Source organism: Capra hircus, chromosome 20, assembly GCF_001704415.2.
Source record: "Capra hircus breed San Clemente chromosome 20, ASM170441v1, whole genome shotgun sequence".
In the NCBI taxonomy this organism is placed as follows: Eukaryota; Metazoa; Chordata; class Mammalia; order Artiodactyla; family Bovidae; genus Capra; species Capra hircus.
The window spans coordinates 65,483,317-65,505,549 of record NC_030827.1 but is presented as its reverse complement, the minus strand read 5'-3'; the positions used below and the strand labels follow the sequence as shown (position 1 = coordinate 65,505,549).

General features: G+C 44.0%; 1 protein-coding gene across 1 annotated transcript in view; it reads left to right on the top strand.

Moving 5' to 3' along the window:
* Nucleotides 1–22,233, top strand: part of ADCY2 (adenylate cyclase 2) — a 462,350-nt gene that overhangs the window by 320,533 nt on the left and 119,584 nt on the right. The window contains exons 7-12 of the mRNA XM_018065622.1: nucleotides 34–161; nucleotides 4,228–4,386; nucleotides 5,154–5,286; nucleotides 6,949–7,125; nucleotides 11,190–11,233; nucleotides 17,202–17,282. Of these exons, the coding sequence (XP_017921111.1) occupies nucleotides 34–161; nucleotides 4,228–4,386; nucleotides 5,154–5,286; nucleotides 6,949–7,125; nucleotides 11,190–11,233; nucleotides 17,202–17,282 (722 nt within the window). The remainder of the gene's footprint in view (nucleotides 1–33; nucleotides 162–4,227; nucleotides 4,387–5,153; nucleotides 5,287–6,948; nucleotides 7,126–11,189; nucleotides 11,234–17,201; nucleotides 17,283–22,233) is intronic.

Genomic DNA, 22,233 nt, shown 5'->3' with positions numbered 1-22,233 from the left:
ATGCAGCTGAAATTCTGTGACTTCTTTTTTCAGGAGAATGAATGCATGAGAATAAAAATTTTAGGGGACTGCTACTACTGTGTGTCCGGACTGCCCATATCTCTCCCTAACCATGCCAAGAATTGTGTGAAAATGGGACTGGATATGTGTGAAGCCATAAAGTAAGTGTGATGAGTAGTAAGAGCCTTTTAAACTGCATAATACATTTTCATTGTCGTTCTTACAACTGTCTCTGGTTTTTTGTCTACTGAAACTATATACATGACTGTTCATTTAAATAGAAACGGGCCAAGACTCATTTATTGGCATGTGAGAGCTCAGTCCAGAGGAAGGCTCTGTGTTTTGTATTGTTATTATGAATCTTATTTTACAGGAACGCTGTGTTAGAAACCTATGGGAAGGGGCTGTGTCATTAATTTCAAAGATAATCTCTTTGTAAACAATTGAGAAGTCCCTTCCAATCTAAAGGGACGATTTTGTACTCTTAATGTCTCTCTTGATTTTTGACAAGTACATGTAAATTGTAAGAGAGAAAGTAGTTTTTACCACCAGACTGCAATGAAGAGGAAAATCCAGCCCAGAATAACTCCATCTAGTCAAACACACTCAGCTCTGTGAATGTAGTTTCAGTTTTTATCTGTAATAGTTTTCTGCTTTGTATCTATAGTTTCTTTCATTGTAAGATTTGTAGAGAATATTTGCTTACAAAGAATAATGGCATCATTACAGCTGACAAGTGCAGCGTGAAAATGTGAGCTACAAAGTGAATTTTCACTGCTGGTACCGTAATGCATACTTCTTTATAAGTGCCTTCATAGAAGCCCTGATAGTCTTATAAATGATAAAAGCTCTTGTTTGTTGATTGTTTGATTGAAAATTTTCAGTTTAAGGGTTTTTTGGTAGGGGATTGCCTATTTTTGGTCAAGTGATTTTCTCTTCTCCACGTATTTTTGTTCTAAATGGGATGGGAATTATGTGCTTGATGTTCGAATTCCTTTTCTCAGGGTTGAGTAACTGGGACGTTAAGTGAGAAAGCAACAAATCAAGTTAGTGGTCGCTGTGTTTAGCCCATTGTGGTATTGGCCATGGGCTGAAATGGACTGAGAGATTTGACGGTGGGTTTCCAGTGCTTTCCAGGGAAGGATGATGAAACCTCCAGCCTCAGCAGAGTCTGCGGACCTGAATGTCCAGACTCACTAGCTCAGCGGTGTCAGGGCCACTACGTGGTAGTCAGGAATGGGTGGGCAGAGACATAGGGAGGAAAGGAAGGAAGAATCGAGAGGGCAGAGGTGGGCAGTGTGGCCTCAGCTTGCCGCCTGAGATACTTTGTATGGGAATTAGCTGTCCCCCCTGCTTCTCCCCAAAAATAAATCATCTGTCTTCTCGGAGGTATAAGAAAAAAAAAAGCTTTTCAACTGTATTCTAAAAGTCATTAATTATTCAAGACATTATAGTCTAGATGTAAGTGCAACTCAATCCATGTAAAATTAACAGATTGTCTCACGTTTGTAACCACCCCTGGAAGCCACCTTCATGTTTGAAACTAAACATGGGAGGAAACGGACTTTATGAATGGGTTTTGTGAAGGCTGGAATTTTGTGAATCAGTAGCGCATTTGATTCAACAAAATACCCTTTTGTTGTCGTTGTTTAGTTGCTCAGTCGTGTCTGACTCTTTGTGACCCCATGGACTGTAGCCCTCCAGGCAAGAATACTGGAGTGGGTAGCCATTCCCTTCTCCAGGGATCGAACCTGGGTCTCCTGCACTGCAGGCAGATTCTTTACCATCTGAGCCACCAGGGAAGCCCAGGGAAAGAGAGAACACCTCGACAAATTTTGGAAACTCTTTGTTCTCTCTCACATACGAAAGCAAGCGTTTCCATTCCCATTCCTTAAGCCATACGATGAGAATGAATACAGGAATTTCAGTTTTTGAAGCTGGTGAGGAGAAAGCATACACTTAGCACTTGGAATTTTGCCAGATGACCTCCAGTTTTCCTGGGAACCAGCAACATGGATCCAGGGAAGTCTGTCCGTGGTTTTCCCTCTGTGCAGGGACCTCCACATTTATTCAGAGCCTCGTTCCCTGTTAACTAGGTCAACACTGCAGAAGTTCTTTGACTCCAGTTTTGGAATATTCCCGGCATTTAAGGAGACGTTTTCCCCTCCTTTAATGAAAATGTAAACTGTTCTTAATCAAGGCAGTGCTCTCAGAACCCTGATTTTGTAAGTGATTAAAGCTCCTCTTAAATTAGAAAGATTGTCTACTATTAGCGCAAACTCTAAGCCATCATTTCAACACTTGTCTATAGATCAGACAGATTTCATCTGCATCTATATGCATTAAAATGTTTCTGGTCAGTCAGTTCATCTGAACCCTTGATCAACTCATTTTTCTAAAACAGACATGAAGCCCATGAAGATGGTTAATTCAAAGACTCGAGTTACTAACCAGTCACTGCTATCAGACTGGCTTTATGACTAATCCTGGACGCTGTCAGGAAGCGGGGCTCAGGGGAATGGGGAGCAGAGATGAACCAGCCTGAGCAAGCCCAGAGGGGGGGACCAGACACCCACCAGCAGCTGTTTGCACTCAGAGCTGATGCGGGCAAAGTAACGAGGCAAGCCTCCTGTGTCATGGAGATGCTCCTTCTGGGAGCAGGATTGAAGGATGTGGACGACTTGCAAGGTACTTGATATAGGTTGTCATTTTATGACAAAATATAAACAGAAAAGGACGATAGAAAGGGAAGGGAAAGAAATAGCCTCTGTATTATTTTTTCAGGAAGTCATTTATTTTTATATCATGGACCCATTTCTTTTTATCATAGTATGCTCGGATGGTTCTGCTTCGTCATTGAAGCTTGACGTTCATTGTTGATTGTTGTTCGTTGTTCAGTTGCTCAGTCGTGTCCGACACTGCGACCCCACGGACTGCAGCACACCAGCCTTCCCTGCCCTTCACCATCTCTCAGAGCTTGCTCAAAGTCATGTCCGTTGGGTTGGTGATGCCATCCCACGTGCGTACCTGTGTCATTTTGAGATGGTTCGGGTTCCACTGCATCCCACACCTGGGAACCCTTCCTCCTAACTGTGCTGCAATCAATGTCATCCTTTCCCTCCACGTTTCTTCCTGGGGTGATTCGCTCCATGGAACTAGGGACACCTTCCTGCTAGGGACACCTTTTTCTTTTACAACTATATTTTAATTGATAAACATATTTAACTGGCAGAAACAAATAGGCATCACCAATCATTGCCATTTTCCCTTAAAGGAAGTTGTCTTTTTTCTTTTTTTTTAAATTGGAATATAATTGCCTTACAATGTTGTATTTGTTTCCGCTCTTCAGTGAAGTGAATCAGCTGTATGTATATGTATATATATCCCCTCCCTCTTGGACCGCCCCCCGCCCTCCCCACCCCACCCCTCTGGGTCATCGCAGAGCGCTGACCTGAGGCCCCTGTTACAGCATCTCCCCACTAGCCATCTGTGTTACACATGGTCGTGTATATATGTCTGTCCTAATCAAAGGAAGTTATTCATTTGTCTCTTTCAATGAGTTGGTGACAGGATCCTAAAGTATTTTTTAAGTGGTTTTTAAAAATTCATTTCTTTTTAATGATACCTTATGCACTATTAAAGCTTCTTAAAGAGTACTCTCTTCCCTTTTTTGTTAAAGAAACGTGCACAGTGGAAAAGCATTCAGCTTGTGGTTATTTTTTTTTAATTCCTATTCAAGCTGAAGTCATTTAAGCTCACAAATAAGCCCTATTGTCTCATCAGCAGAAAATATTCCTTGGGGATATACGCTGTGCTAAGCATTAGAGTTGCGAATGGCATCTAAGATTGTTTCTAACAGTACAAGGCAATGTCTCATGAGTCTAGTATGAAAACTTCAAGGAGGGGGTTAGCACATGATGGGTGCTTGATAGGTATCGGTTGGAAAATTAGAAGCTACAACCAAAATGTTGCATCACGGCCCTAGCCAGCCTGAGGCTTTACTGGCTGGAGCATTGGCTTGGTACTGATGGGTTAGCCTGGTAATAACTGGAGAGAAGAACCCTTTCTCTGGCCTCAGAGCAGCAGTCTTCCACCACAGGAGGAACTCATGAACATATTTCCGACAGTCTGAGACATTCTGAACAATAAAATGCCCAGAAAATCGGCCAGGGACGACAGGAGGCAGAGACTGGCCCTGGAGGGTGATGTGACTTTCCTTCTCTCTAGGAAAGTGCGGGACGCCACCGGAGTGGACATCAACATGCGCGTGGGAGTGCATTCTGGGAACGTCCTGTGCGGCGTGATCGGGCTGCAGAAGTGGCAGTACGACGTGTGGTCACATGACGTCACCCTGGCCAACCACATGGAAGCTGGAGGGGTCCCTGGGTAAGGCAGGACGTGGGCTTCCTCTCATCCAGCAGGCTCCGGGCTTAGGAATTGAGGTCCACAGGCTAAGAGCTGACTGCTCAGTGCTCAGTGACTTCTGCTGCCGTGGTTAGTACCGTGTTACTCAGTGACCTCTTCCATTAACCAGATGGACGTGAGCTCTCAAGCCCCAGTTTCACCACCCGTGGGACCCGTGGTTAGAGACTGGATGTCAGATCCTGAATTACAGACTTTGACTTAATTGCATATTTATGAATAGAGACCTAAGTTAAAGATGGCTTATAATGCACTAGGGATATGTGGCCTTTCTGTATTGTTGGTCACCTCTGGAACCAGTCCTATTAAAATAAGCAGATGGTACCATCTGGACAGATGACAAGAGAATCTTAGCAGGTGCTGTAATTTGGAGATGTATGAGAGCAGGCATCGAGAAGGAAAGCCCATACTTTTATATATATCAGCACGTGTTCTCAAACGACTTTGCCATGCAATTCAGAAAACTATGCTCATACCTCCAGATTCAGTATGATCACATTTTATGTGCTATAATTCACCACCTAGGTTTCACTGAGTGCAGAGAGGCTCCAAATATTAGCAGCTCTTAATATTGGGGAGCAGTTTCCCAAAGCTGTCGGTAACAGACTATGAACCTATAGCCTTTCCTTCACCTGTGGCAGAAGGAATTCTTTCTGAAGTCCCAAATAAATAGAAAATCTTGGATGCTCCTTCTTCTGTATCTTGATTGTGGTTTTCAAATGGAATTTCAGACGTGTTCACATCTCTTCTGTTACCCTGCAACACTTGAATGGAGCTTACAAAGTGGAAGAAGGCGATGGTGACGTCAGAGACCCGTATTTAAAGCAACACTTGGTGAAAACTTACTTTGTAATCAACCCCAAGGTCAGTATCATAGAGTCTATAATTGGCCCATGACTTCTGTGATTAAAAGTGAAGGGGGTAAATGACTGATATGGAAAGTTTTTTTAGTCAAGAACCAGTGTAATTCTTTGCTAGTGTTTGCCTCTAAAACTATTTTAAATGCCTGTGTTTTGTGAAAATGCATTCAAATATTTGTGAAAGAAGCAGTTGAAATGAATTGCTTGTTTATGTAACAAGGGTATTGTCTGCATCATAAGGTTGTAGAGGTTAGTTAGTCAGTGCTTACCAATGTATACGTTAGTCCATGGGTGTGAGCCTCTGGGCTGTGGACTGGTACCTCCTGTTAGATCAGCAAGAGCATTAGATTAGAAATAACATGCACAATAAATGCAATCCATTTGATCACCCAGAAACCAGCCCCCGACCCCCAGTCCATGTAGAAATAGTCTTCCACTAAATAGGTCCCTGGGGAAGGGCATAGCAAGCCACTCCAGTATTCTTGCCTGGAGAATTCCATGGACATAGGTGTCTGGCATATGGGGTCACAGAGAGTCAGACACAACTAAGCACATAACAGATAGGTCCCTGGTGCCAAAAAGGTTGGGTACCACTGTGTTAGTCCATGATGGGCCCTTCCTGGCAGCTAGAAAATTAAATGAAGACAAAAAATGTGCTCAGGACCTCAGCTGATAAAAATCTTAATGAGATTAAGTGGATGATGATATAAGAAAAAAAGAAATTACTGAAAGATTAGCAAATGTCACATAAACACGGGGTGAGCATGTTATGTGCAGACATGTAAGCTTTAACATGATAAAAGCCATCCATCCCATGCAGACAGCTGCTGTCTCTTATTCTCTTCCCATCACGGGTCAGGCCAGAGCAGGGGGCTCATCATAAGAGCTCTCATCTTTACCACTTCCCAAATTCCTGCCACATGAGTACTGTTGCTATTTACAGATTAAGAAGCTGAGTCTCAGACGGTTTATGTAACTTCCTTCAAATCACTGGCTGGTTAACAACGCAGGTAGCAGCAAGAAACTCCTCTGAATTGTCCAAACAAGTATCTCAAAATCAATGAAGTCAAGTTTATGAGTGTTTACTCACAAGAGCCTCCCCGAAACCCCCAGGTTCACCTTTGGGGACAAACTTCCAACTCACTAGACAGTTGATCTGGAGACAGATGTGTGACAAGCAGAAGGAAGTATGGGATGATCGGTGCGGGGGTAGCAGGTGCAGGGAAAAGGTTCAAAAAAACGTGTCCAGAGAACACTGTGTTCAGGCAAAGAAAACCAAAACATCAATATTCGAGGCCATTTCGCATCTGAAAACAGCCCCAATCCCTACAGCCATCACTTTAGGAAAAAAACACAGCCATTAAAACATGGAAACAGATCAGCATATTCTGTCTAAGAGTCAGCTTTATAAAAACGTCCCTTCCAATGGCTATTGTTTTTTCCCAAGTTTCAGGTACAGGTAGGTTTTGTTGTCTGAAAAAAAACTGACTCAGCTCCTCTGGGGTGTGGCCATGCCCGCTGGTGGCCCTGCAGGACTGAGGGCAGGAGCCCGCAGAGTGAAGGCGGTGATGGAGGAGGATTCCACCTGTGCAAGGGAGGCTTCTGGGGGGCTGGAGAGAGGAGGTGCTGTGGCCTCCAGGTGTGATGCTGTGTTTCTCACCCCAAGGGAGAGCGGCGGAGCCCTCAACACCTCTTCAGGCCCCGACACACCCTTGACGGAGCGAAGATGAGGGCTTCTGTCCGCATGACCCGGTACCTGGAGTCCTGGGGGGCGGCCAAGCCCTTTGCACACCTGCATCATAGAGACAGCATGACTACGGAGAACGGCAAGATCAGCACCACGGTACGCCCTCCCCGCGCCGGGCTCCCCCAAACAGAAGGCGTGTCCTGCCAAAACTAGTCGGGTCTGTAAGGAAGGAAGCTTGCCATCTCTGACTTCCCAGAGAGGCCCCTCACAAACAGGCCTAAATAAACCTGCCATCAGGTTATCATGAGCGTCAGCTGCTAAGGGTCTCAACCAAGAGTGACTTTGCGTGATCACTTTCTTATTGAAGACTGTTATTGACAACAGGCAGTAGCCACTGCATAACCCTGAACTCTTTTTCAATCCAGGTTTGTAATTTGCTGTGGCTACCACGAAGTGGAAAGCCTGAGCATCTTCATAAAAGAACAAATGAGGGCCTGACATTCTTGGGGTTTGAGCAGCATCATTAACCTTGTCCTCAACCCCCAGAGGTTCAGGCTGTGTCAGAAGCAAAGTGCATTCTATTGTTGGCGTCCCTTATGGACATCATCCCAACTTCTAACGGGGAATGAAGTCCCGCCGCTCCCGCCCACAGGGACCTTTCAATAAGATAGATGAAATGCAGATGAAGAATAGAAAAACTCATGAGAGGAGAGGAAAGGAAATACAGTGGAGCACTTAGAATAATCCCAACGGTGTATTTAGATATTAAAACAGTCTCTGAGTACAATTTCATGCAGAATGGTATTCACTCTGTTAGTGATGTGGTTGAGGTTAAAAAAAAGAATTGGATGTTCTATGATTCTTAGCTGATGAGAAAAACACATGAGGCTATCAGGTGAAAATGAACGTTTCCAAGCTTCCTGTGTCCATAGGCCTGGCACAGTAACAGGCACAAACCCAACGTGCAGGCGTCAGCATTCCTGTTTTGTTTTAGTTCTATCCCTTCTCTCAACTTCCTTTGTTCTTTTCCAACTGACAAATAAACGATCTGATAGAAGATTGTGATCTTTCAAGTGGTCAACAGGGAGACCTCCAGGGCAAGTCCTAGAAGAGTCTATATTCTATTGGGAAGAAAGAGACCCTAAGTAGGATTCAAATAAACAAAGGAGATCACTCCAGGTGCTGCCGAGGGCTGTGATGAAAAGAAAAGGGAGGAACGGCTTGGGGAGTGACTGGCGTGGCTCCTCTGGGTGGGCTGGCTGGGGGGAGTCTCCAAGAAGGGCAGGGGTCAGTGGGGAGGGTAAGGAGCAAAAGGACAAATTCAGTGGCCCTGAAATGGAAATGAATTAATGTCTTTGAGGCAGAGAAGAGACTGTGTGGCTGTCAGATCATCAACAGTAAGCCAGGGGAGGTCATTAGGGTGAGAGGCTCCAAGTAATCATGTATCATTTATTCTGATTTATTCTGATTGTAGTGGGAAGTTGTTAGAGGGTCACAAGCAGGGAAGGGCACTGTGTAATTAGCACTCTGGATGATGGACCAAGAGGGCAGGGCTACAAGAAGGAATGGTGTCCTCATTTGCTGAGATTTTAGCAGTGGGAACAGTGAGAACCAAATTTAGGGTATAATTTGAAAGTGAAACAAGTAAGACTTAGTGATGGAGTCGATATGTGTGGAAAGGAAGTTCAAAGACGAATCCACATGTTTGGATTGTGCACCTAGAAGAATGATGATCCCATTAACTGAACTGACAAATACTCGGAGCAAAGTCAGAGAATTTGGGGTAGAAAAATCAAGACTTTGCTAGTGGACATCTTCGAATCAATATGCCTTTCATACACCAAAGTGCCGCTCGGAAGTTGGCAGTTGGGGGTGTGCTCCTGGATCTCTGGGTAGAGGTCTTGGTAGGAGGTGTGGATGTGAGAGGCATCGGATTTTAGGTGCTGCTTGAAGCTGTGGATCTGGATGAGGTCACAGGAAGAGAAGAGATGCAAGGAGCGGGGACCAGAGCCGCTGGGGGCCTCCCAGCAACTAGACCTGTTAGAGGAAACGCATGCTAAGACCTAGGATCTAATTGTCAGGGAAAGTCAATGCTTCTATCCCTCTTATGAATAGAATCAGATAATTTTACCTCAACACTAAGTTTATTATTAGTGCTAATGGCTAATAACTTTATCTCTGATTGAGATTTGTCATAAACCAATTGATTGGTTGGTTGGCTGGTTGGTTGACTGGCTGGTTGACTGATTGGTTGGTTGGTTGGCTGGTTGACTGGCTGGTTGACTGATTGGTTGGTTGACTGATTGGTTGGTTGACTGACTGGTTGTTTGACTGGCTAGTTGGTTCATTGGTTGGTTAGCTGGCTGGCTGGTTGTTTGGTTGGCTGGTTGGTTGTTTGACTGGCTGGTTGCCTGATTGGTTGGTTGACTGGCTGGTTGGCTAGTTGGTTGGTTGACTGGTTGGTTGACTGGCTGGTTGGCTGGTTGGTTGGTTGACTGGCTGGTTGACTGGTTACTTGGCTGACTGGTTGGTTGACTGGTTGGTTGGTTGGTTGGCTGGTTGACTGGTTGGTTGGTTAACTGAATGGTTGGTTGACTGGTTAGTTGGTTCATTGGTTGGTTGGCTGGCTGGCTGGCTGGTTGTTTGATTGGCTGGTTGGTTGGTTGACTGGCTGGTTGCCTGGTTAGTTAGTTTACTAGCTAGTTGGCTGGCTAGTTGGTTGACTGGCTGGTTGGTTTGTTGACTGGCTAGTTGGCTGGTTGGTTGGTTGACTGGTTGGTTGGCTGACTGGTTGGTTGGTTGGCTGGTTGGTTTGTTATTTTTCAGGAAATAAGAATTATATCTAAATACTAAAGCATTATTTTCTGTGCTACTTCATCTGTGTACCTGTAAAAATAAGGCCTTGCTTTCTGGGTGGTGTTATTGATGTTGTTGTGGTTGCTAATTTCTTATCCATCTCCTTTGTCTCAGGACTTAAGAGCAACCCTCTCCCTTACTATCTTAGCAAGGCATCCAAGGGAAGATTTCACCCTGGCTCCAACCTCAACATAATCTGTTGTTATATGTTAGTGAAGATGCCTCCTTTGAGAGAGTTATAACACCCTAAGGCTTTGAGCTTCAGAAAATTGTAGAAAGTGTATAAAAAACAGAGGATCTCTGGAACAGACTCTGTTTTCTTGACCAGCTGGCCTTGCCAATCACAGACAGAGTCTCAGGACTGAGCTCCTTGGCAGTGACAGAAGACACCTAAGGTTCTGGCTAGCACTCGGAGCCCACAGGACTGTGCCCCGTACTTTCAGAAAGGTCCCATTGTCATTCTTATTTGTACATTCCAGGATCGAACAGCTGGAATTTCCAAAAGTCATTTCTTTTATCTAATCCTCTATGCAGAACTTCATTGACTCTTGATTTAACATTGATGGAGCTGGTGAATAATGCATTATTTTATTAATACTCTATATAATAAAATGTGGAGTTCAGTTATCATTTTTAAGCCTTACCTTTCCCTAGGCTAAATACATTTCCTTACCTAACATTGGAGCTTAAAGCAACAAAGAAAAGTTTCTCTGGAGCTTCTTTGTTCTAACTTTTATTTTAATTTCCACTACAATATACAAGTGAGTCTTGTGGTTTTTTAAGTCTATCATTGAACACTTAGCAATGGATTCAGAGTCTCCCTCTCACTAGCCTTTTTCAGGAACTATTATACCAGCTTTATGTACATTTCTTCTTTTTCATCAGTGATTCTCAGTTTCACATAGTTAATCAATGGTCTCGTTTCTTAACAGTTCGGTTCACTGATAGGAATTGTCTGTAGATTTTGTGATTGTGTTTGTGTTTTAAAACATTTTCTAAATTTTTGTCTCATGTTAAAACTATAGTTCTACATGATTTAGGTTGTCGACAGTAAACTTAATAACAGTCCTCTGCAGGCGTTGTTGTAAATAATATCTGCAGATATCAGGAGGGGAATTTTGAAAATCCAGACAATAATCCTGACACTTCAAATATCCAGAGTTCATAGATTACACCAACATTCTAAATATAAACTGAACTTTTAACCTTACTTCACACTTATAATTAAGTTCTCTTTCTCCATGTGGGTAGTTGCTTATTACCTAAATGATATTTACCATGTAAAAGAAGAACTATGCATCATTATCTTTTCAAAATTCTTAATGTATGTTTTTAGCAACTAATAATCTCTTTTTCTTTAATAGGATGTACCAATGGGTCAGCATAATTTTCAAAACCGCACCTTAAGGTATGGTATACATTCCATTTTCTAATTTTCTAAAGGCTTAACTGTTCTTTATTTGTTCCTGAAAGTAATTTTCATCAACTGTAATAATTCTGAAGGCTCTTTCTTCTGAAAAAAAGAGTAGCTGCTTGTGAAAAGCCCTGTCGAGTTGTATTCAGCTTCTAAAAATAGGATTATTGATATCCTTTCTTTTTAGAATTAAAAGAGGGAAAACACTGCCTAGTAAACTCTTTAGAACTTTAAATTGTTTTCTTAAAAAACATTCTTCATATTAATCTGAAGTAAAGAACTGGACTTTCTTAAGATGAGTATCTTAAAGTTATATTTTTGAGGTTGCATCCTAGAGATAAAAGCAAGATAAGTCCAGCCTTTCAATGGTGAAAAGAAGTGCAACCCACCCTGCTCAAACAAAGGAAAAATGCCTCTGCAGTGTCCCAGGGTCCCACTGTCACCCCCGCAAGCTCTCAGACATCACTTCTCTCTCTTGTCTGTGTTCCTCTAGCTTCGGGGCTCAGAGCCTTCCTTTAGTTTGGGAGTTAAGTACTTTTTATTGAAGATGTTAGGATAATTTGGGGGCTTTCCTGGTCACTCAGATGGTAAAGAATCTACCTGCAATGCTGGAGACCCAGGTTCAATCCCTGGGTCGGGAAGATCCCCTGGTGCCGGGGTCCAGCCCCGGTGGATCCAGGGAATTCGAAGCGGGGACAGAGTCAGCATCCTAGGAAAGAACTTATTTAATTACAGATATAAAGAGAGATTAGAAAAGCATAGTGTAGTAGGAAAATTAGTGCAGAAAAAGAGGCTGAATAACTCGGTTTACGTGGAAAACCAATAAACCTCCAAGACAAGGAGTTTGCACCACCTACGTGGGCCACCAGTGCCCGCTTGAATAGTGGAGGGTGCCCCACCTTGGGCTCCCTCTCACGTGGGTCTCAGAAGCCAGGGCAAGTAAGTATACATGGTGAGCCTCCACGCTCCAGATGGGAATTCAGCCAGAAAAGAAGAGAAAGAGAAAAGACCACACGGGGAAACCAATCTCTCCAGGAACTAGTCCCATTTCTTTATTTTCCAGGTCCACTTTTATACTTTTACTTGTACATAGAGATAAATGTAAGAAACAGAGTCAGGGTCAGCTGCTCTGACCCTTATCAGCATATCTTTGTTCTTACAAAGGTCTTACATTTGTTCACAGTATTTTCTGGTCTGAAGACCCATTAACATTTTATGGCCCCACCTTACTTTCTATTGATAAAGGTTAGTCGATCAGAAAACTTGTTTGCCCTTAAGATCTACTTAGTCTTAAGATAGTGATAAAGTTACATTCTTACATAGCAAGGACACAAGGATTTATAACAAAGAAAGAGGAGTACAGTGATCTATAACAAAAGAGAAAATTCATCACCTCAAAAAGTCTAGTATTGCTACCATCAAAACTACTATATTTCTTTTTCTACATTCCAATTACATTGATTAACATACTACCAGGTGCTTAAGGATATGGAGGCCTGGTGGCAATCGTTAACTCAGCAAAGAAACCCTTCACCAACATGATTTTTATCTTTAGAAAAACCCAATGCTAACTAAGACTTTCAAAATACTCCAAACTTTCTGTGCTGTTTATGGTTGAGAGGTTGTAAACAATCATGTACATAGTAGCAAGAGTGTGGATAATCCTGTCACACAAGCTAGTCTGCCAGCAGAGAGGTTTGACCTGAGACACCCTTGCCATGCCCAGGAGATTTATTATCTGGAGTCCTAAGTTAACTCCTTTACAGAGAGAGGTGGTGGGGGAATAGCCCTCCGTAAAGTCAGAGGTGTAGGCGAGAGCATAAAGCAGTAAAGTCGGCAGACTCTGGTTTTGGGGGTAGATGCTCGGGAACAGGGGGTCTCCTGAGGCTCAATCCCGCCTTTGTGTATGCCGAGCCTCCTTCCTCATGACCTTTGCCACAGGCAGAGTTCCTCACACTGACTCTCGGCACCTGGAGAAGGAAATGGCAACCCACTCCAGTATTCTTGCCTGGAGAATCCCCTGGACAAAGGACCTTGGTGGGCTACAGTCCATGGGGTCACACAGAGTCAGACATGACTAAGCGACTAACACTAGGAAAATTAATGAACGGCCCCAAACTTAAAACTTTTCTTTCCCCACTTAAGAGATGAGTTTATTCCTATTAAAAAAATGCATTGTATCAACGTGGAAAATGAACATAAATAATTAGATCATTAGCTGCCAGATCTTAGTGCACTCTCTCCCGAATCCCTCTGCGTCACTTTATCTTTGTTGTCATGACCTCTGATTTGTATTTTGTGTAAAACTTGAAATTTTAACATTGACCTATCACACTTAGAGCCCTTTGTTATATGGGAAATGCAGTTCTTGGGCTTTTGAAGTATTATTTTTTTGGTGGCAAATGCCCGATTAAAGAAAGCTTACGCTATTTTAAAAAGTGTTTTGGACCCTGTAACGTATGTTTAGAAGGCCTGGCTCTTCAAGCCAGTAAGAAATTAGCACATCTGCAAACAGCTGTCTATGGAATTTCACAAACATCCTTCCACTTTGTACAGTAAGTCCCCTGCATACGCATGAGTTCTATTCTGAGAACACGTTCCTAAGTCCAGTTTTGTTCAAAAGTCCAGCAAAGTTAGCCTAGGTACCCAACTAACACAATTGGCTATATACTACTGTACTAAGTTTATAATACTTCTCACACAAATAATGTGTACCAAAAAAGCAAACACAAAGGATAAAGAAAGCATTTTTTATCTTATAATACAGTACCGTGAAAAGTACAGTAGTACAGTACAGCGGCTGGCATACAAGGGCTGGCACACGATGTGTGCGTCTTTGAAAGTTCACAACTTGAAGGTTCACGTGTAAGAGACTTACTGTATGTGATCTGGCCTCTTATCTGTCTGCTTCTCCCCGCAGTCTCCTTCCAGAGTCGATTTACTGAAATTACAGTGAGAAAGGCTTCTGTAGCCAGTGTGCCTTGGGCAGTGTCTTTTGGGATGAGTACTGTCTGAAAGACAGTGATCGTAAGGCTGTCATTGTTATCTGCACCAGGGCTATGGGAAATCTAATTTCATGTCTACAGCATTACTCTAGGGTGGATACTACAGCCATTATCAATTTAGGAAGGAAGAAACAGAGGTGCCAGGTCAGGAGAGGACCAGAGCCACGTGGCTTGGGGAGGCACGCCCGTGGTTTATGCCCAGGCTCTAGGACACTGAAGCCTGTGTTCCTAGCTGCTCTCCTGTCCTGCCTGCCCTCCTGTGAGCCTCCTCCACACCTCCTCCTCTTTCCTCTGTGGTGGGTGGTCTTTAGTGGCCCCAACCCTCACAGAGAGAGCCTGTCTTTCAAGTCAGCCCGGACTTCCCTAGCACATCCTGGCTTTGTAACACAGCCGAGGTCATAAAACCTCTCTGAGCCCCCAGCCTGGTGGTGAGGGGGCCTCCCGGGGCAGTAAAACATCATCTGAGATGCAATAGGACCCACACCTCCTTAGATAGAGTGGCCCAGCCTGTGGGTGAGGCAGGCTGGGGGAGGAGCTTAAGAGACAGAAAACGGAAAGGGGGCTTGAGGATAGAGCTCGGGTCTGTGAGCACCCGGGAAACCCACAAGGGAGCCCGAGGCAGGAAGGTAAGAAATGCTGAAACGCTGACAGCCTGAAGAGCAAGGCCCTGGTTGGTGAATTAAGAATTCCTCAGAGGGAGATGATCAGCCCCAAGCACAGCCTCTCATTTCTGTAGCAGAGGTCACAAAGCTACGGAGACCAGGAAACTGTCTATATGTTAAGAACTGCTGTGCCGGAAGTCGGTGAATACAGAGGATGCATTGTAACAGGCGTTTGTTGGCTACTCCATGTGCCATAGGTACTGGGTTGCGTACCACACAGGATTCATCTGTAGTGTGCTAAGTCACTTCAGTCGTGTCCAGCTCTTTTTGGCCCTCTAGACTGAGCCCACCAGGCTCCTCTGTGCATGGAATTCTCCAGGCAAGAATACTGGAGTTTGTTGCCATGCCCTCCTCCAGGGGGTCTTACCGACCCAGGGATCAAACGCGCCTCTCTTACGGCTTCTACACTGGCAGGCAGGTTCTTTACCACCTGAGGCATCACAGGCCATGGAATTCGCCAGGTCAGAACACTGGTGTGGGTAGCCTTTCCCTTCTCCAGGGGATCTTCCCAACCCAGGGATTGAACCCAGATCTCCTGCATTGCAGGCCGATTGTTTACCAGCTGAGCCACCAGGGAAGCCCAAGAATACTGGAGTGAGTCGCCTCTCTCTTCTCCAGTGGATTTTCCCAACCCAGGGATCAGACCAAGTTCTCCCACACTGCAGGCAGATTCTTCACCAGCTGAGCCACCAGGGAAGCCCAAGAATATTGGAGTGGGTAGCCGCTCCCTTCTCCAGCAGATCTCCCTGACCCAGGAATTGAACCGGGTTCTCCTGCATTGCAAGTGGATTCTTTACCAGCTGAGCTACCAGGGAAGCCTGGCATCATCTAAGCTAATGCTAAAACAGAGTCACAAAGACACCGTTAGCCCCCAGACATATGAGTGAAGGGTTCAATTTTCCTGTGAGCTTCAAGGCATCTACACTGTTCCTTCTTAGACTTGGTGACACTTTTTGAAAGAGAGAGCTTTCAACTTTTTCACCAAGTTGAAGTCAAGAATCTCAAGTCTAGGCACAGGACTGATAAAAAAGAAAATAGAGGGAGCTCCTCAGTCACAAATGAGAATAAGCCATCCTAGGTGACTGCTAAGATGCCTGGCCTTTTTCTAAAAGAAGGATCAAAATTAATTTGCCTCCCAGTTTACCTTGGAATTTGGCTTGCTAAAACCTCTGAATTCCATTGGCTTGGTGTTGACAGGTGGATCACTTAATATTGTTCTGTTTTTGAACCAAACGTAACCTTGACTTATTTAAAGAAGGCAGGACTTGAAGGTGGGAATTCACAAACAGTGATGTAATAATTGTATTACCCATCTGTCTCATTAATGATAATTCCACCAGATTTGATTATAGATAAATATGACATTGCACATTTAATACTATTTTCATCTATATAGAGAGACGGTTCTAGAATTGGAAGAGTATTATTTTATGCCAGAGTAGAAGGTCTGTTCAGTGAGTGACTAGCACAGAGGAGCCTTGTGCTCACTCCCATGGGACTAGGTGACTTGTGGACACCTGGATTCAGATGCAGCCTGGCTCAAGCCAGTTTTTGAAGGGCCAGATATGTTATACTCTGCAGTAGATGTTTAACTTTTTAAAACAGATATTATTTTCATTTTTTCTTTTACACCATTCTTATGCTGATTGTCAGAATAACCTTGGAGAACGCATTCTTGTTTTGGCACAATAAAATGCAAAGCATTCTATGTTATGGTCTAAGATTATTCACTTTGAAATTAAGTGAGTAGTCTGCAAGTGTAAGAGGGGTTTTCTGTGAACAGCACTCTCAAAAACTGAGGAACATTTAGTTACGGACAAATAAGCTTTGACACGTCTCAGAGAAGACTGCAGTTCTGCAAATTCTTGCAAACTGACCAAGGAAAACATGAAACAGGAATGATTATTTCGTCAACCCGCCCAGATTTTTGCAAGGGAATTTCCAAAGCCAATATGTTCTATCAAAAAATAAACTTTATAAAGGCAGCAATTCAAGGGCTAGTGCATCTCTTAGGATAGAAACCTCTTTTATCTCAAACACCAAGTACATAGATTTCAGTGTTGCTTTTTAATTTCACTCAGTGGTAAAGGAATATTTTACGGCACTAAAAACTCTAACCAATTCATTCAGTGCACAAAGTGACTATATCTTAATAGACAAAGGGCTGCATATAGACTATAATTTCCTTTTTAAACAAATTCAGTGAACAGAATCACACAGAGATTTTGCTATCATAAGACCACAAGTTTACTGTTTAGTAATACTCTTACCCAAAACATTTCTTCCGTCATACAGAACGAAGTCACAAAAGAAAAGATTTGAAGAGGAATTAAATGAAAGGATGATTCAAGCAATTGATGGAATCAATGCACAGAAGTGAGTACTTTTTCATCTTCAATTATCATTCATCTCTTATTTCAACCCTGTTATTTGAAAATAATGATATATTTTCCAAAAGAATTTCACCCCAAACTCTGTCATACTTATCACGACAAAGCCAAGGTTTCTAAGACAGTTCATTCTTTTCACCTCAATCATTCCCAATAATAGCTTTTGTTCATTGTATTTCATCTCAAAAAATGTTTGATTCCTGCCTAATAAATCCTCCCCAAGTAAATTGCTGATGAACAACATGATAGGTTATTAGAGAGAGAAAAATCATAGCTTAATGTGTTCAGTAAGGATATTTTTTAAAGATCAATAGATACCACATGGTAGAATCATTAAGTTGTTATTGTGTGACACTATGCATTCAAAATGCCTTCACCTCCCCTGCCCCCCAAATCCGAGTGTGTGGAGGCACCTGTGGTCTAAATTGTGAAAGAGTGCCTTGTGTGTTGGAATCTGAATTCATAGAGGGAGTGGGAGGAAGGCTAAGTCTTTAGAGGGCAAAATATCATTCAGTCTAGAAAGCCAAGAGTTGCTGTTTTAGTTGTAAATGGTCCGAGAATGCAGGAGAGAGGATTTAAAGAAGGTGGTGACTTCCATTGCCTGGACAGAGGGATTACATTCACTGGCCTTCGAACTCTCCATGGCTAAAGTCATGGAGGGCAGTTCTGCAGCTCAGTAAGCAGCCTGCTACTCATCAGATGCTCCGTAAAGGTTTGTTGGATTAAATTCTGGTGAAAACCTGAGTAGACCCAAATGAAGAGCTTTTATGCAGATGTTTTCATCCTTACAGAAACCAATTGAATTTTTATCATGAAAGTTGACTCCTGGAAAGTGTAAATGATTTTTCACTTAGAATTCTGCCCCCAAAATTAAGGTAGACAGCCTTGAAAAAGGCATGCCTCTTCTAGACTGTGACTTTGAAGTGTTCATGGCAGATTATTTACAGGACTTATGAAACAATCCCATGAGTACGTGTATGTGCACATGTGATATGTGTATGTGTGGCGTTGTGTACATACACAATAAAGTACTGTAAGTCTCCTACATTCGAACGGGTTCTGTTCTGAGAGCACCTTCGTAAGTCCACTTTTGTTTAAGTCTGTCTAAGTTAGCCCAGGTGTTCAACTAATGCAGTCGGCTATATAGTTCTGTACTGTGATAGGTTTATAATACTTTTCACACAAATAATACATTAAAAACGAACACAAAAAAATAAAACATTGACTCTTGCAGTAGAGTACCTTGGAAAGTACAGTAGTACAGTATAACAGCTGGCACACAGGGGCTGGCATCAAGTGACCAGGCAAGAAGATTTATTGACTGGAGGATGGAGAGGAGTAGGAGATGGTAGAGCTGACGGGTCGTCAGCAATAGGAGACACGGGGCCAGCTGCGACGTCACTCACGCCTGACATGATTGGACAAGCGAAGGCAGGGGTTTGCATCTTTAAAAGTTCACAGCTTGAAGGTTCGTATGTAGGGCACTTCCTGTATCTTGGTCGGGCCAGAGTTAAAATTCGGATATGCCAGCCTACTGAGTGCACACCTACCTAGTCCCTTTCATATACTCCAAATGGGTAAAGCCTTCCACCTGCAATTGAGCATGCGGGGTGTGCCAGCAATGCCTGGACAGGTGCTCTGCTTTGGCTGGTACCAGGATCAAAGTGCAAAACAGCCTCAACTCCACCCTGATTGAACCCCAACACCCCACAACTGAGGAACGATGACTTCCTGGAATGTACTGGAAGCTAAAACCCAGGGAAGTCTGATCTCACACAATGTAGACTCATTCAACGGGAGGAAATAGCAGTTACTACCTACTCTGCAGCCCGCTGGAATAAAACACAGCAGAAGAAGGAAGAAATCTTGTTCCCTGACAAAGTTTAGCCAATTACAATGATAATAGTAGTAATCAAAAGCGAATGTATAGAATCAGCCTCAGCGTGTCTTCATGCAGGACGCCTACCTTGTTAAAACTGCTTTTGTGCCCTCCTTTTTGAACCTTCCTACTAAAGGAATCGTTAGAAAGTACATCATTGGCTTTGCTTTATTTTTGTCAAGGTTGTTTGTGAATTGTCTGTCTCTACTGTGTCGTTTCGTATTCAAATACATGTTTAGTTACCACATTTGTGGTTTAATGCAGTGTAATTCTAAAGTCTTGGTTAACATTGGTGTAATGGCTTATGTTGTAATTTTTCCAACACATTTCAGAAATCAGATGGGCAAAAAAGTCACACTATACTGGAAGATTGAAAGGGAAATTTTGTAAATGGAAGCTATTATGCACCTATTTTTTAACCCGCATCACTCCTATTCTGTTTGCCCCCTACTCATTAACCTCTCTTGCTCTTCTATAAGATGTTCTTCCATCTTACTTGATTCTCCCCTGAGGGTTCAGCAGGGTCTCCAGGTTTGATGTACCATTCAGCTGTTCTCTGCTATTGACATAAAATAGTGATTTGTGTGCAGATTTCCATGTATTTATTCCTTGACTCATTTAGCGAGCATTTGTTAAAGGTGGAGCATTGTCATCGCTTGCTTGGCATTAGACATCCCAAGACCCAAGTCACAGTGTTACCGTCAAAGCTCCAAGTGCGGGGAAGAAAGATCTCTGCTCTGATGTCCTACAGTTGTGACAGGTAGAGAGGAGCAGGACACCCCAGAGGCTGAGTCTAGAGTCTTCTGGAGGAGGTGACACCTGGGCTAAATCTTGGAGGAAACTAAGAGAGAGAAAAAGGGAAAGCTTCAAGGTGTGATTGCAGGATGCACTTGGGTCAGAGTGCAGTTTTTAACACAATCAGGATACAGGGTGCCCCTGCAGGAATCTCTCAGGGTAAAGAAGCTTGAATGGGAAGCTCCATGCCCTGAGAAGTCAGCCTGAAATGCTGAGGCTGGGCACCTTGAAGGGTTCTAAGCAGTGACTGTGTGATCACCTCTACTGTGCTGGTGTGCAGAGGATTTTTTAGGACAAGTAGATCCTAAAGTGGATGCCGCAGGGCCAAACCAGATATGGCCAGGCCGCGTCAGGACGGAGCTCAGAGAAGAGGTTTTTGACTTAGCCTGGGTGGGTGATGTTGACTGAAAAAAAATATGCACAACTTGAGAGTGTGAAATGTTATTTGAGCAAAATGAGAACTATAGGGGGATGTCCGACTCTTTGCGACCCCGTGGACTGTAGCCCACCAGGCTCCTGCATCCATGGGATTCTCCAGGCAAGAATGCTGGAGTAGGTTGCCATTTCCTTCTCCAGGGGATCTTCCCGACCCAGGGATCGAACTCAGGCCTCCCACATTGCAGGCAGACTCTTTAACCTCTGAGCCACCAGGGAAGCCTTAGGTGGTGTTAGTGGTAAAGAATACACCCTCCAATGTAGGAGACGTAAGAGACACAGGTTCAATCCCTGGGTCGGGAAGATCCCCAGAGGTAAAAATGGCAACCCACTCCAGTATTCTTGCTGAAAGAATCCCATGGACAGAGGAGCCTGGGGGGCTACAGTCCATGGGGTTGCTAAAGTCGGACACGACTAAGTGACTTAGCAAGCCTGGCCTAGGAGACAGCCTCTTAGGAGCGCTAAGGAACTGCTTCGAAGAGGGCAGGGGGGAGGTCAGTATATGTGTGACTTTAGTGAAAGGGGAATACTTGCATCCAACACACGGTTTGGCAAAATGTTCTGTTAGTCATGAGGAGCAGATGTCCCCATTAGCAATTCTAGTGTTTTTCTAGATATGCGAAGATGCAAGAAATTGAGCTCATAAAATCTCCTCCCGAGAATATCTATCTGAAGGCCTGCTTTGGCAGTTTTCTTAGAGCACAGAGGACCTCATTCCTGATCTCTGCCCTGAACCTCTTTGAGGGTGTGTTGACTGCAGTGGCCAGTGACCTAATCCTTGTAGCCACAGGTGGCAAGTGACAATTTTTCATTGGCAGCAAGGTCAGAGGGAAGAAAGCATGTACAGCAGGTCTGCAGCATAGGGTCACACCAGAAGCTTCTCCGGGAGGTGCAGAGTGGAGAGAGGAGGCCCCGTGTGGGGGACCGCCAGGCCAGCACCCACACCAGCATTTGTCTCTCGGAGTAGTGTGCGCTCCCGTAAGAATCATGGCAATAAAAGGGTGTGCTGTATAGTGAATGTCCAGAATGGAATTACCATGTCAGGTTCTTCCAGATTGGTTTAAGAAAAAAGAGTAAGAAAGAGGTCATGTGAAAAGTTTAAAGGGAAAAACAGGGGCCTCTGTGGTACAGGAAAGAAGCTGGTGAGTTAATGAAGGATGCGGGAGTCAACTTGAATTGTGTCTGAATGGAGTGGAGTCGGTGCCCAGGTGGATGACTGGCAGACCCCAGGGCTGAGGAAGAATCAGGCATCCACAGTGAGAGAACACCTGTCCAGAATCACTTATTTCAGCCATCGGTTCATGGACCCACCTTCTCAAATGCCACAGGTCACCCAGGGTGTTAATGCACAGCTGAGGCCCTGGAGGCCTTCGGAATCAACATGTAAATGTAGATAGGGGTGTTCCTCGGCTGGCGCTGCTGGATAAAAATGCCATGGGCTGAGAGTTAAACAATAAAAATTTATTTTCTCCCCACTCTGAAGGCTGGAAGTCTGAGCTCAGGATGCCAGCATGGCTGGTTTCTGGAGAGAACTCCCCTTGACTCGCACAGGGCAGCCCCCTTACTGTGTGTCCCTGCGGCCTTTCCTCAGGGCAGTGCAGAGAGAGAGTGAGCTCTCTGGTGTTATAAGGACACTCATTCGCTCGGGCCAGGGCCCCACCCTTAGGACTTCGATCAGCTCCAATCACTTCCTTAGAAGCGCGTCTCCAGATACACCATGGGCTAGGCCTCATATGAAGCGGGGGATACAGACGTTCAGTCCGTCACAGGAGGAAAGCGGTCTTCTCTCTGGATCAGCATCCACTTCGCTGATGTGCCTGTGCGCTCA